The following is a 16,161-nucleotide window of genomic DNA, read 5'->3' as shown; positions in this document are numbered from 1 at the left end:
AACAAGCATGATTTGAATGACTTTTTAAAATGAAAATTCTGGGATTTAAAAAAAAAAAAAACCTTACAGTGGCCAAACCTCCACCCCGCTGCAAGGGTTACAAACTTTGTAAAATCTGCAGGTAATAGGAATAAGCTGTAATGCATTGCTCCTCAATCCTTGCAAGCTTCAGCACTCTCCTCTTCTCTCCGAAGCTCAAGGATGTAGATGAGCCATCTTCTTCATCATGTACAATGCAGAACTGCTGGTCCTACATTCTATATGATGACATCAGAGTGCGACCACCAACTGGATAGGGCTTGGTGGAGCGGTTGCACCGTGTAGAGGATGCCTTCCGGAACAAGGATTAGGCAAGCATTACAGCTTATTCTTCTGCCTCTAGACCTAATAGGCTGGTAACCCTTGCAGTGTGGTGGGAGGAGGGCCACTGCAAAGTAAAATCCTAGAGTTTTGCTTTAAAGAGAACGAGTCACTTCTGAACATATGTCAAAAATAATAATTATAATTGTGGGAAATATGAATGCTGGGATTGCTGAACCTTGGGCCTTGAGCCCTCAAAGTCATAGACCACAGCATTCCCGGCTCAGGCACAGCCCTCTCTTTAGACCCATATAGACTCAACTGCACACACTGGACAATGAAAAAGGAATCTTATGTCAGGGGTCTGCTGACCAACCTACAAGCACTCTGAAAAGCCTGTTGAAACTGGCTGGACTGTACAATACCCAGATTGAGTTGAGTGAGTGATCTGACTTTAGCACATCTGCAGAGTAGCTGCATGATTTAAAATGTCACAGATTCAGTGAGTCAACCTACCAGCATCCTCTTCCACCGTCAACAGGGGAATATCATCGTCCAGATACGGGACAGTGCTGGGGACATGGTGGGAACGGGCTTCACGGCCTAGAATAAGATCTTCATAGACGTTCAGACTGCTTTTCTTGAGACACTTCTCACTGCAACTGAAAATAGAGAACACTATTGGAAATGTCCTTGGTAAGGCACGCCATATAACCAGAGAGCAGTAAACAAAAGCAGCAAGGCTGAAATACATTAAAATTCTATTTCTAGAGCTGAAGTGCCATTCCTCCAGGCTTTTCATTAGAACAACACAGCCTGACAACGGCGGATGGACAGAGTGTGAGACAGACTGGAATGTGTGTGACTGAGGAGTTGCGTTCCACTCATCAATGGCTCATGATGGCTGGACAAATTCAGGTAGGGCACAATGGCATTGGTGAAGCTGCTCCCAAGCACAAATAGGGTACTACTTTACCGGGTAACATTTTATTTTTTTAAATGTTTTTTTTTTTTTTTTATAATAAAATAATAATAATACAATAATAATAAAATAATATTAATAATAAAAATAAGAAATAAAAAAGTTATTTAAAAAAAAAATGTTTACATTTACATTAATAGCTATCACTTGGGTCACCAATAGCCCCCAGTGTGATAGCATTTTTCTGTGACAGGTTCTATCTACTGAGACATCGGAGATCTATTGAGGAGGGTGTTGGGGGCAGTCCCTTTGGCAGGGTGTGGAAGCAATTGGGCGTCACCTAAAGGCCATCGTCTGCTTTAAAAATGTAAGCACTCTGAGCTGCTATAGGTAAAAAAAACCCGTCTACCAGCCATCATTTATAAACATTAAAAAAAATTAAATTATTATTGTTTTTTTAACTTTTTATTTATGTTTTAACAATTAACTTGTCTAACAGAGGGTGAAATCAGGGAAAGGCTGGACAAAATTAACACAAATAAATCACCAGGCCCGGATGGCGTACATCCGAGAGTACTCAAAGAACTTAGTAAGGTTATAGCTAGACCACTGTTCCTGATCTTTGCTGACAGTATTAGGACAGGAGATGTACCAGGGGATTGGAGGACAGCTAACGTGATACCGATATTCAAAAAAGGTAAGAGACATTATAGGCCTGTCAGTCTGACATCGATAGTATGTAAACTTCTGGAGGGGGCGATAAGGGACTATATCGTAGAGTTTGCTAAAGACAACAACATCATCAGCAGTAACCAGCAGGTTTACAAATGGGCGTTCTTGTCAAACCAATCTCTTAACATTCTACGAGGAGGTGAGCTGTGAGCTAGATAGGGGCAGACCAGTGGATGTGGTGTACCTGGATTTCGCTAAGGCGTTTGATACAGTTTCCCACAAGTGCTTAATTTATAAAATAAGGTCTGCAGGCATCGACCACAAGGTTTGCTTTTGGATACAGAACTGGCTAAAAGGGCGTTTTCAAAGGGTGGTAATAAATAGAGCATACTCAGACTTGTCTGAGGTGGAAAGTGGGGTCCCCCAGGGCTCAGTCCTGGGACCAACCTTGTTTAATTTATTCATAAACAGCATTGAGGACGGGATCAGTAGTTCTATATCAGTTTTTACAGATGACACAAAATTGGGCAGGGCAATAACTGCACAGCATGAAGCAGATATCCTAAAGAATGACCTGGACAAAATAACAGAGTGGGCAACTACATGGCAAATGAGGTTTAATGTGGAGAAGTGTAAGGTTTTGCACTTGGGGACTAAAAACATAAAAGCACAATACACTTTATGGGGGGGGGGAACCTTTGGGGAATCAAAAATGGAGAAAGATCTGGGAGCCTTGGTAGAGGATAGACTAAGCAATAGCATGCAATGTCAAGCGGCAGCTGCCAAAGCCGGCAGAATATTAGCATGCATAAAGAAAGGGATGTATTCTAGAGATAAAACTATAATCCTTCCACTTTATAAAACTCTGGTCCGACCACATCTGGAGTATTCTGTCCAGTTCTGGTCGCCAGTCCTCAGGAGGGATGTGTTGGAGCTGGAGAGTCCAGAGAAGGGCAACTAAACTAATTAAGGGATTGGAGGACCTTAATTATGAAGAGCGTCTGCAATCGCTTGATTTATTCTCCTTGGAGAAGAGACGCCTGAGAGGGGACATGATAGCAATTTATAAATACCTCAATGGTGATCTCAGCATAGAAAAAAAGCTATTCAGTCAAAAGGATTGCATGAGGACTCGAGGGCATACAATCAGTGGTGTATTTAGGTTTTGTGTTGCCCTAGGCCTGACTAAACTTGTGCAACCCTTAATTTAATTATGCATTAGGCTGCAGTGCCACAGTTATTCGCATTGGCGAACCGTCAGGCCAGTTGTATTAAGTGTGGTTAGCGGCCTGTGGTCTGTTTGAATGTCCTCACCGGCCCGTATTATCATACCAGCAGGTAGCAGTGTGACCACTTTATGGGGCTGCCGGACTGCATTGCCTCCTGGACCGTGCCCTCCGACTCAATTCGTCCCATAAGACTTGCACTGCTATACTTTAAGTGTAGCGCAAGCCGGTGGGGACCCTTTTCATTCGGGAGTCGGGAGCAGGCTGGGTTTTTCTTGAGTGGGGTGCAGCTTTTTTGCTGCCCCCCTGCATAGTGCCGCCCTAGGCCTGGGCCTTGTTGGCCTAGGCCAAGATACAGCACTGCATACAATGCGATTAGAGGAGAAGTGTTTTAACCTCAGGTAACATGGGGGGTTCTTTACTGTTAGGGCTACAAGATTGTAGAATTCTCTACCACAAGAGATGGTTTCTGCAGGAAGTATGGTGGCTTTCAAAAGACTCTTAGACGTACATCTCAAGGATCAGAACATTCAGGGGTATGAGAGATGATTACAGCCACACACACCTACACAGGTTGAACTGGATGGACTGTTGTCTTTATTCAACCTCACCTACTATGTAACTATGTAACTTTATTGCTATCACATAACAGGTGGCCAAAAGCCCCAGGTCATAGCATTTTGCTGTGACAGGTTCTCTTTACCGAGGTTCCAGCTGTCTCTTTACTGAGACAGCAGGGGTCTCCCCTGCCTCCCAGTTAGGCTAACAGAACACAAATTTTGCTTCATCAGCTTCTTCTCCAGCCCAGCAACTGGGGAAAGTGACATCCGAACCAGGGAGTGACATAATACTTCACCTTTTGGTTTTAGATATCTTTTATTTGGGCCAGATTCTTTAATAAGTCTACACAGTACAGCCATGTTAGTCTGACCCCTTTTTGGTAAGGCCTCTTATTTAGTTATGGGCGGTATAACATGCTGCTGCTCAACTATTTTGTCTAATGGGTCATTTTCTTTGGGCTTTCATTTAGCTTTTGTGGTGCCTTTGAGGATTTTCCCACTGGCCGAGGGGTCTCCTGAGTTACTTCCCAGTTCTGGGTTGGGCATTTGTTACGGAGATGGTGGAAGGGTATGTGTTTTTGTTTTGTTTTTTTTTTTTGGTTTAGTTTTTTTTCTCTATCTGTTGTCCTGGACAGGTTTCTCTAAATTTTTTAGATTTATTTTGATATTTGGCTTTCTTTTGTCATTATCATTATGTATTGCAGGGTTTGTCAACCAGGGTTCCGTGGATCCCTGGGGTTCCTCCTGAGGTTGCTAGGGGTTCCTTGAGAAATGGGCAATTTCTGCCTCTCAGATAAGTTCCCAATGACACCATTGTTCCTTTTAGCTCTCTGTAAGGGGATAATTCTTCCCAATGATGACAAGAGTAAGGAGCATTCTTCCCACTGACTGTCACACTAATGTGTCATGAGTTGTAGAATTTTAATTTTTAGCAGGGTTCCCCGAGACCAGAAATTTATTTCAAGGGTTACTCTGTGTGGAAAAGGTTGAGAAAGGTTGATGTATTGTTTAAAATTTGGATGGATTTATTTGTGTGATTTGACAGTATAACAATCTGTAGGGCCTATTGTATTGATTTTATGGTGTTTTTATATGACTTTTTGGCAATTTTTAATTAATCTGTAATAAATTACAATTAGATCTTTTTTTGTATGTCAAAGTGAGGAGTTAAATATTCACTACCGGAGATACAAAAAAAGTCTCTTTTCTTCTTTTTTACAAATTTTAGATATCACACAGGGCTTCTGTGTTTATTCACTGGAGGGGCGATCAGAGAATAGACGTTTGCTGGTCTCCTTCTGCTCCATCTGCCAACACCCACCATGCAGGTCCTGGATCTGTAGGTGGAACAGCAGAATCCAGGATTTATGACGGGGGGAGCTATAACTTCTGAAAGGTGTGGAAGTGATCTGGTGGCACATAAATGCCCATCACCCACTCTACAAAAATTATATAGAGTGTTTTTAAAATTCCTGTCTACTATGTTTTTTAATAGTTATTTTTAGGTTTATTAAACCTCAATAGAGTTCTGCGGTCGAAATAAAATCTATTCACATTTATTCAGTGTTGTATTTTATTTAGGGGGTAGTCCAATGCAGTCCCATGTATTGGAGCCAGAGAAAGCTAATTTTTTTTCAAAAGTAGGCTAGAAATATAGGCATATACAGCACTGTGCAAAAGTTTTGGGCAGGTGTGAAGAAATGCTGTAAAGTAGGAATGCTTTAAAAAATATACATTTGTATTGATTATTTATATCAATTTACAAAATGCAAAGTGAGAGAACAGAATTAAAATCTAAGGCTACGTTCACATGTTAGCGTAGCGGACTGTGGGCAGAATCACCGCGATTCTGCCCGCGATCCGGAAATCATTGCAAATCGCGGGGAGCCTGTGTGTTGCCGCTGATTTGCAATGGCATCCCAAAACGCTGTGCGATTTTGCCACGATTTCCGGCTGCTGAATCACGGTAACATCGCGCAAAAAAAATCGCGGGTCGCATGACACCCCAAAGAAGCTCTTGTACCTTTTTTGGGCGTCATGCGACCCGCTATTTTGTTTGCGCGATGTTACCGCGATTCGGCAGGCGGAAATCGCTGCAACATGGCACAACGTTTGGGGTGCCATTGCAAATCAACAGAAACGCACAGGCGTCCCGCGATTTCCAATGATTTCCAGATTGCGGGCAGAATCGCGGTGAACGTGTGAACGTAGCCTAAATCAAATAAATAATTTGTGTGACTACCCTTTGGCTTCAAACCAGCATCAATTCTTCTAGGTACACTTGCACACAGTTTTTGAAGGAGCTTCGCAAGTAGGTTGTTCCAAACATCTTGGAGAACTAACCATATGGTATGGCATGATGGAAAGGTATCTGCCTGTATTTCTCAGCATTGAGATTACCATTTATCGGGCAATGTTGAGGACCGTAGACGCAGTGGTCAGTCAAGGAAATTGAATGCAGCGGATGAAAGACACATCATGCTTACTTCCCTTCCACATCAGAAGATGTCCAGCAGTGCCATCAGCACAGAACTGGTGGAAACCAGTGGGACCCAGGTACATCCATCTACTGTCCAGAGAAGTCTGGCCAGAAGTGGTCTTCACGAAAGGGTTGTGGGCAAAAATACCTCTGACATGGAAAAAGGGTAAGCGATTCAACTATGCACGAACACATAGGAACTGGGGTTCAGAAAATGACAGAAGGTACTCTGGACTGAGGAGTCAAAACGTGAAATATTTGGCTGTAGCAGGAGGCAGTTTGTTGGAGAAGGTCTGGAAAGCGCTACAACAATAAGTGTCTGCAGGAACAGTAAAGCATGGTGGAGATCCCTTGCAAGTTTGGGGCTGCATTTCTGCAAATGGAGTTGGGGATTTGGTAAGGGTCAATGGTGTCCTCAATGCATTTTGTTGGAGAAGGTCTGGAGAGCGGTACAACAATAAATGTCTGCAGGTACAGTAAAGCATGGTGGAGGTCCCTCGCAAGTTTGGGGCTGCATTTCTGCAAATGAAGTTGGGGATTTGGTAAGGGTCAATGGTGTCCTCAATGCATTTTGTTGGAGAAGGTCTGGAAAGCGGTACAACAATAAGTGTCTGCAGCAGTGGCGGCTGGGGCTCAAAATTTTTTTTTGGGGGGGGGGGGGGGCGTAAACGGAAAAATGTAATCGGCATTGCTTTGCGAAAAAAAACGCAGTAAAAAAATTGCGTGACTTTGAGGTCACAAAAGTGTGAAAGGGGCCTTCATTAATTAAGGTATAGCGTGCCCCCTTTCAATGCACAGAGAGCAGCGTGCCCCCTGTCATTCGCTATTGTCACACAATGGGTTGGGTCGGGGCGCACTGCTCTGCGCCCCGGGACCACCCTTTGCATCACCCTATTAGAGCCTCTGGCTCTAATCAGGTGATGGAAAAAAAAAAGCCCCATTGAGCTCCATGTGTCCGGCGCCTGCATGTAGATTAAGGGGCCGGACACATGGATAGGGGGGATGGCGCCCATGCGCCCCCAACATGCCGGCCGCCACTGGTCTGCAGGTACAGTAAAGCATGGTGCAGGTCCCTTGCAAGTTTGGGGCTGCATTTCTGCAAATGGAGTTGGAGATTTGGTAAGGATCAATGGTGTTCTCAATGCTGAGAAATACAGGCAGATACATATCCATCATACCATCAGGGAGGCGTGTGATTGGCTCCAAATTTATTCTGCAGCAGGACAACAACCCCAAAAATACAGTCAATGTCATTAGGAAATATTTTCAGTGTAAATAAGAACAAGGAGTCCTGGAAGTAATGGTTTGGCCCCCACAGAGCCCTGATCTCAACATCATGGAGTCTGTCTGGGATTACATGAAGAGACAGAAGGATCTGAGGCAGCCTTCATCCGCAGAAGATCTGTGCCAAGTTCTCCAAGATGTTTGGAACAACCCATCTGCCAAGTTCCTTCAAAAACGGTGTGCAAGTGTACCTAGAAGAATTGATGCGGTTTTGAAGGCGAAGGGTGGTTAAAACAGATATTGATTTTATTTGGATCTTTTGTGTTCTTTTACTTTCCATTTTGTTAATTGTTAACTGCTTGCACGACTATATACGGCGGCAGTCAGCCCCGTAGAGGGAAAACGACGTAGGGCTACGTCACTCGCCCACGAGCCTCTAGGGGGCGAGCGTCGCCGCCGGAGGCGCGCTCCCGCCCCCGGAGGCGCGTTCCCGCCCCTGCTTGTTCCCTGCCTTCCCCGCGCGAGTGACCGACGGCTCCGATGTCCTTTAAACAATAAAAATGACTTAATCTTTCCCGTAGTTAGTAAACGCAATAACTTTTGCACAAACCAATCAAAATACGCTTATTGCGATTTTTTTTTACCAAACATAGGTAGCAGAAAACAAATTGGCCTAAAATGGTAAAAAATTTTGATTTTTAAATTTTTTGGGGGGGGGGGGGGATTTCATATAAAAAAAATGTGAAAAATATTATTTATTGTCGCTCTTTTTTTGTTTATAGCGCAAAAAGTAAAAACCGCACAGGTAATCAAATACCACCAAAAGAAAGCTCTGTTTGTGGGAAAAAAAGGACGTCAATTTCATTTGGGTACAGCGTCGCACGACCGCGCAATTGTCCTTTAAAGTCACGCAGTGCCGAATCGCAAAATAGGCCCTGGTCTTTGAGCAGCCCAATCTTCCGGGGCTTAAGTGGTTAAAAATAAACTATTATCACTTCTGTTTCTGAAAGCATGCTTCATTTACAGTATTTTTTTACACCTGCCTAAAACTTTTTGCACAGTACTGTATATTCCTTTTGAGACAGGTCCCCTTTAACATGATAAAAGACTACATTCGTAAGGTGACATATCTGTCATCACATAAGGTAGGCGCACACCAGGATAGAAAATACTTTAAAAAATTTCTACCGTCATCCAGCCCTCAGGAATATGAAACTCGACTCACTTTGAGTGGCACAGCGTCTCCAGCGGTGAAACGTAGGCTCCCCATATTCCCAGCGCCGCCGGCATTATAAACAGCACGGCTACCCAGCAGCACGAGACGATGAGTGACATGAAGAGGCCGAAGTCATGAACAGCGGGGATCTGCGGCAAGACGGGAGATGAGTCAGAACTGTCAGGAAACAATATCAGCCTGAGCGGTAAACATTCATAAAACTAATTCCAGAGCGGAGGAAAGGAATAAAACTTGGCTCCCTCCGCCGGCAATCTCCATTGGTTAGTCTGCAAGACAATTTTCTGACAGCCATCGCGGCGGTTTATAGAAATGCAGACTGACAGGTCACCATCTACGGAAGATATTTTGTAATATGAACCAATACTCTAGTAAAGAATGTAAAAACAAAATGTTGCTGCTAATTATATCATGAGAGGACAGCCATATAGGAAGCTGAAACTATCATTTATTCAGATACTAGTTGATACTGCTTGGTTGATGTATATATCAGAGAGCAGAGGCGTAACTAGAACCTTCAGGGCCCAGGTGCAAGAAACCGGACCCTTCATGGTACGTACGGAGTGCAGGGTTCAGGGCTGCGCTACGTACAGAGTGCAGGGTTCAGTGCTGCGTTGCATACAGAGTGCAGGGTTCAGGGATGCACTATGTAAAGAGTGCAGGGTCCAGGGCTGTGCTACTTACAGAGTACAGTTTTCATCGGTGCACTATGTACTAAGTGCAGGATCCTGGGGGGCGCTACATACAGAGTGCAGGGTTCAGGGCTGCGCTATGTACACAGTGCAGGTTTCAGTGCTGCGTTATGTTTGAGTGCAGGGTTCAGGGCTGTGCTACGTACAGAGTGCAGGGTTCAGGGCTGCACTACATACAGAATGCAGAGTTCAGGGCTGCGCTACATACAGAGTGCAGGGTCCAGGGCTGCGCTACGTACAGAGTGCAGGGTTCAGGAGTGCGCTACATACAGAGTGCAGGGTTCAGGGCTGTGCTACATGCAGAGTGCAGGGTTCAGGAGTGCCCTACATACAGAATGCAGGGTCCAGGGCTGCGCTACATACAGAGTGCAGGGTCCAGGGCTGCGCTACGCACAGAGTGCAAGGTTCAGGAGTGCACTACATACAGAGTGCAGGGTTCAGGGCTGTGCTATGTACAGAGTGCAGGGTTCAGGGCTGCGCTACGTAAAGGGTGCAGTGATCAGGGCTGCGCTACGTACAGAGTGCAGGGTTTAGGAGTGCGCTACATATAGATGCAGGGTCCTGGCTGAAAGCAAAAAAACCTTGGTATGAGGACCTCAGCTCATGGGCCTTGTGTTTGACATATGTGTTTTAAAGGGTTAAAGTAAAACTATAGGCAAAACTTTTTATTTTCCATTTTGGATAGAGTAAAGGAGGATTAAAACCCCTGTCAGATTTTTTCGCCATCTGTGTCCCATTGAGGAGATTTCACTTCACTTCCTGTCCCCTTTACCAGTATACTGCAAAATAATGCGGGTAAGGGGCACCTGTAGATAAAAACAAACTGTTCAGCTTCGACTAAAGATAAATAATGCCCTTGCTATAGCTGTAGGTGCTTTATCTACCCAAAGCCTAACTAAAAATTGCAGATCGCCGCCATTACTCGTTAAAAAAAAAAAAAACAACAAAAATGACAAAAATCTTTCCCTTAGTTAGTAAACGCAATAACTTTTGCGCAAACCAATCAAAATACTCTTTTTGCAATTTTTTTTTTACCAAACATATGTAGCAGAAAACAGATTGGCCTAAAATGTTAAAAAATTTAGATTTTTACATTTTTTTTTTTTTTGGGGGAATTTCATATAAAAAAATGTGAAAAAATTGTCACTCTTTTTTTGTTTATAGCGCATGATCAAAAAAACGCACAGGTGATCAAATACCACCAAAAGAAAGCTCTGTTTGTGGGAAAAAAAGGACGTCAAATTCGTTTAGGTACAGCGTCACACGACCGCACAATTGTCCATTAAAGTAACGCAGTGCCGAATCGCAAAATAGGGCCTGGTCAGGAAGGGGGTAAAATCTTCCGGGGCTTAAGTGGTTAAAGATATGTTTTCAATGTATCAGAAGTCTCTGCTGTTACATAGAGGAGAAGAGCGTGAGCACGGCCAGTGCACCCATTTTTTAGTCTTTGAAATTGGAGGGCTTGTTCACGCATCCAGCCAGAGGGGGTGGTAAAAGCAGGCAGTTGAGCCCCTAGTGCCCACCTGAACATGGAGATGAAGCTACGTCAAAAATCAAAGGTCGTTTTGCATTTGGTGTGTGGTAATGCCACCAAACGTGGCCCATTATTATAATTGGGGCCACACCGTAACTGCTTGAAATTCATGTGGATGTGCAGTGGTGGGTTGGCATTTTCAGGGTTAAAGTAGGCAGAGAGGATGCGACATTTCACCGCCTCACTGCTTGTGAAACGCAGCCCGCCCTATAGACTTGCATTTGTTGCGTAACGCCCGCTGAATGCGCAGCGCTTTTTCATTACTGGCCCAGCCAGGTTGCTGTATCTGTACAGTACAGAGCACCCAGATTTAGGCAACTGGTTGGGGAGGGGGGGAGGCTTTACCCTTTCAACCCAGTGCTGTATTTTGGCCTAGGCCAACAAGGCCCAAGACTAGGGCGGCACTTTGCAAGGGGGCATCAAAAAAGCCACCCCCCCTCCACCTTAGACTCTATTGGCCACTAGTTGCTAGAGCTGCCTCTCTCACCCCCTTTTCTCTCTCTCTCTCTCTCTCTCACCCCCCCACCTCTCTCATCCCCCCTTCACATCACCCCTCTCTCTCTCATCCCCCTCTCTCTCGGTCTCTAATCCCCTCTCTCATCCCTCCCCCTCTCTCTCATCCCTCCCCCTCTCTCTCGCTCTCATCCCCCCTCTCTCTCTCTCTCTGTCTCTAATCCCCTCTCTCATCCCTCCCCCTCTCTCTCACCCCCCTCTCTCTCATCCCTCCCCCTCTCTCTCTCGCTCTCATCCCCCCTCTCTCTCTCGGTCTCTAATCCCCTATCTCATCCCTCCCCCTCTCTCTCAACCCCCCTCTCTCTCATCCCTCCCCCTCTCTCATCATCCCCCCCTTTCTCATCACCCCCCCCCCTCATCATCCCCTCTCTCTCATCCCTCCCCCCCTCTCACCCCCCCCCCTCTCATCATCCCCTCTCTCTCTCTGTCTCTAATCCCCTCTCTCATCCCTCCCCCTCTCTCCTCCCCCCCTCTCTCATCACCCCCCTCCCCTCTCTCATCATCCCCCCTCTCTCTCTCTGTCTCTAATCCCCTCTCTCATCCCTCCCCCTCTCTCACCCCCCCCTCTCTCCCTCCCTCTCTTCCCTCTCTCTCTCTATCCCCCACCCCCTCTCACCCCCCTCTAGTGAGATCTCAGGGGTTCATGCTGGGACTTGTAGTCCTTCAGTTTTGGAGGGAGTCCCATTCATTAAAAAGGAAGGAGTGGGGCAAATTTACATAGGAGGGAGGCACCCAATTTTAGTCTTGCCTAGTGCAGCACAAAACAAAAATACACCACTGTCTCAACCACCTGGTTTTACCTCACGCTAGCTACACGTATGAACAAAGCCTTAGAGAGAGGACGCGACTTTAGACTAGTCCTGCTTCTGTCCATCAAAATGGCCTCCTCACAAGAACACGGTGTCACAATGCTTCTAACCTGGGAGAAGATATTTGCTGCGTAGGCCGAGGCGGTGGTTAATGAGGTGAAAAAGGTTGCTTTCCCAGCCGTCTGTACGGTGTGGATCATACGCTGGCGAGGGTCTTTGATGTGCTCGGCCTGGCGGTACGTGTTAATAAACACAAACACGTCATCCACTCCTATGGAGAGACACAAAATGGTTCACGGTAAATAGAACATACGTGCTGCTTTTACATCAGGAAAAGGGCGATGTGCGCGGTAACCCATAGCAACACATACGTTTTCATAGTTTGACATCTCCGAAGTAGTAAAAGCTGACATTCGACTGGTTGCTATGGTAACAGCTCGCTGCCTTTGTTGTACCTGCCCTATATTTGGTTTGACCTCTAACACATACAGTGGGTATAGAAAATAATCACCAACCTTTAAAATAATCACATTTTGTTGCTTTGCAGTGTGAAATGAAGACAGGCAAAGCTTTTGTTTTATCCAGCTGTATTTACTAGTGCAACTTACAACATCAGAGTTAAAGATATAACACCAACATGTCAGAAAAACAAAAAACAAAATCAAAAACAGAACCACTGAGTTGGAAAAAGGATCACCCCCCTTGTGTCAGTATTTTGTTGAACCACTTTTTGCTTTAATTATAGCTTTTAGTCTGTTGGGAATTTGTCTCTACTAATCTTCTAGAAGTACTTTGCACATCTAGACTTTGCAATATTTGCCCAATCTTCCTTGCAGAACTGCTTAGGTACAGTTAACAGCTTGCCGACCGCCCACAGTATATTTACTGTGGCGGTCAGCCCCTCCTGGGCAAAGCGACGTAGTATTATGTCGCTCGCCCAGGAGCCTGCAGAGGGCTAGCGCGCGCCGCCGGAGGCGCTTTCGCCCCCGCTTGTTCACGGGCATTCCCGCGTGAGTGACCGGCGGCGCCGATGTCCGCCGGCCACTCGAAATCTCCGGCTAGAGAGGGAGAAAGGCAGGCAGCTGATGTAAACAAAGCCGCCTGTCATTCTCCCTGATGTAACTGCAGAGATCATACGATCCTGCTATGTAGGATCGTATGTCTCTGTGGTTACATCACAAGCCACGCCCCTTTACAGTTAGAATCACGCCCTAGGGACACACTTAACCCCTTGATCACTAATAAAGTTAACCCCTTCCCTGCCAGTGTCATTAATACAGTAACAGTGCATATGTATAGCACTGATTACTGTAGAAATGTCACTGGTACCCCCAAAAGTGTCAAAAATGTCAGTCAAGGGTCCGATCTGTCCGCCGCAATGTCACAGTACCACAAAAAAAATCGCAGATCGCTGCCATTACTAGTTAAAAAAAAAAAAAAACAATAAAAATTACATATATCTTTCCCGTAGTTAGTAAACGCAATAACTTTTGCGCAAACCAATCAAAATACGCTTATTGCGATTTTTTTTTACCAAAAATATGTAGCAGAAAACAAATTGGCCTAAAATGTTAAAAAATTTAGATTTTTTAATTTTTGGGGGGGGGGAATTTCATATAAAAAAATGTGAAAAATATATATTTTTTTTAAAATTGACGCTCTTTTTTTGTTTATAGCACAAAAATAAAAATCGCACAGGTGATCAAATACCACCAAAAGAAAGCTCTGTTTGTGGGGAAAAAAGGACGTCAATTTCATTTGGGTACAGCGTCGCACGACCGAGTAATTGTTCGTTAAAGTCACGCAGTGCCGAATCGCAAAATAGGCCCTGGTCTTTGAGCAGGAAAATCCTCCGGGGCTTAAGTGGTTAAATTCGATGGTGACCGTTTGGGGACTGCAGTCTTCAAGTCATTCCACAGATATTCAATGGGGTTTAAGCCGTGGTGGTGGTGGCTGGTGCTCAATACTTTGGGGAAGGGGTGGCAAATCAATGCCCCCGCGGGAGATGGATGGGAAGACAGCGATCACCCACAAACCCCCCACCCTTGCAGGGAATGGACGGAGGGGCATGCAGTGATCAGAGGCCTCCTTACCTTAGGAGGCAGATGAGGAGTCCTGGGATGAGACTCTAATCTCCCCTCCCTCCACTGTCTGAGCCGGGGAGTGCTGGATGTGACTACGAGTGAGCCGTCCCTGGAAGAGAGAGCCCAGTCCCGGCTGAGAGGGCCGCTGGGCTGAGCTGCTCCCTGACTCTTCCAAGCTTCGGCGCCATTGCTTCTCCTCCCGGCCGACCAGGAAGTGGATCCTAAGACTCCCTGGCCAATCGGGTCTCAGGAGCTGCTTCCTGATTGACCAGGAGGAGAATCAGGAAGACAATAGTGAATATTAATTCGCCATTGTCACACAAGTGGGTGGGCTCGGGGTGCAGAATCCACCCTTTTTTTAAGCCAATTAGAGCCTCGGGCTCTAATCATGTGCTTCAAAAAAAAAAAAAAAACCCCATTGGAATACATGTGTCTCGCGCCCTGCATGTAGATTAGGCGGACGGCGCCCCTGCACCCCTAAAGGACAGGCCGCCTCTTGGTCTAAGTCTGGGCCCTGACTAGGCCATGCAAAGACATCCACCTTTTTCTCCTTCAACCACTGCGTGGTCATTTTTGCTGTGTGCTTTGGGTCATTACCATGTTGGAAGGTAAACCTTCTTCCCATTGACCACTTTCTGGCAGAGGGCAGCAGATTTTCCTCAATTTAATGGCATATTGCCCCATCCATTTTTCCTTCTATCCTGACAAGTGCTCCAGTCCCTGCTGCAAGGAAACACCCCCATAACAGGATATTATCACCCCCATAACAGGATGTTACCATCCCAATAACAGGATATTATCACCCCCCATAACAGGATATTATCACCCCCATAACAGGATGTTACCATCCCCATAACAGGATATTATCACCCCCATAACAGAATATTATCACCTCCCATAACAGAATATTATCACCTCCCATAACAGGATATTACCACCCCCATAACAGGATATTACCATCCCCATAACAGGATATTTTCACCCCCCATAACAGGATGTTACCATCCCCATAACAGGATATTACCATCCCCATAACAGGATATTATCACCTCCCACAACAGGATATTATCACCTCCATAACAGGATATTACCACCCCCCATAACAGGATATTATCACCTCCATAACAGGATATTACCACCCCCATAACAGGATATTACTACCCCCATAACAGAATATTATCACCCCCCATAACAGGATATTATCACCCCCCATAACAGGATATTACCACCCCCATAACAGGATATTACCACCCCCATAACAGGATATTATCACCCCCCATAACAGGATATTACTACCCCCATAACAATATTATCACCCCCATAACAGGATATCATCACCCCCATAACAGGATATTATCACCCCCATAACAGGATATTATCACCCCCCATAAGTGGATATTACCACCCCCATAACAGGATATTATCACCCCCCATAACAGGATATTACTACCCCCATAACCAGATGTATAGTAACTAAGTAGAACTACTTCACTACTGTACTTAAGTACCGAAAGGCGGTATCTGTACTTTCCTAGAGTAGAATTTTTTTCTCCTAAAGTGGTGTGCCCGCAACCCCTCCTCCCTAAACCTTGCCACATGGCAGTGTGCAATGAGAGGATGGGGCCATGCACTCCCTGCCCCCCCCCCCCCCACTGACCACGGGCAGCTGGCAGGTGAGGCAAACTAAAACCACCACTCTGCACCAGACAGGAGAGAGGGTGCAGTGCCAGGAAACAGAAGACAGGTATTTTAAAAATCCAAATCCTAACAAAGTGTCTGGGGATTCTAATTATTATACCCCCCCCCCCCCCCCCCATCCTGGAACCCTACCTAAGCAGCCTTATGCTGGCGCTGCCCCCGGATGCGTTGGAAAGGAGGATGGGCTTTAATGTTCAGCTGCAGCATGTATGAG

The 16,161-nt window shown here is 45.5% G+C and overlaps 1 protein-coding gene across 2 annotated transcripts in view; it reads right to left on the bottom strand.

Annotated features, from left to right (window-relative positions):
• The window catches only part of DISP3 (dispatched RND transporter family member 3), a 225,566-nt gene that overhangs the window by 105,715 nt on the left and 103,690 nt on the right, over positions 1 to 16,161 (bottom strand). For both annotated transcript variants that reach the window (XM_082274320.1, XM_082274321.1), the window contains exons 6-8: positions 12,276 to 12,436; positions 8,609 to 8,748; positions 817 to 962 (exon numbers count right to left, since the gene is read on the bottom strand). In XM_082274320.1, the coding sequence (XP_082130446.1) occupies positions 817 to 962; positions 8,609 to 8,748; positions 12,276 to 12,436 (447 nt within the window). The remainder of the gene's footprint in view (positions 1 to 816; positions 963 to 8,608; positions 8,749 to 12,275; positions 12,437 to 16,161) is intronic.

The sequence above is a fragment of the Pelophylax lessonae genome (assembly GCF_965119305.1).
Source record: "Pelophylax lessonae genome assembly, chromosome: 12".
Taxonomy (NCBI): Eukaryota; Metazoa; Chordata; class Amphibia; order Anura; family Ranidae; genus Pelophylax; species Pelophylax lessonae.
The sequence above is the reverse complement of the archived record's forward strand: the minus strand, read 5'-3'. Positions and strand labels throughout refer to the sequence as shown.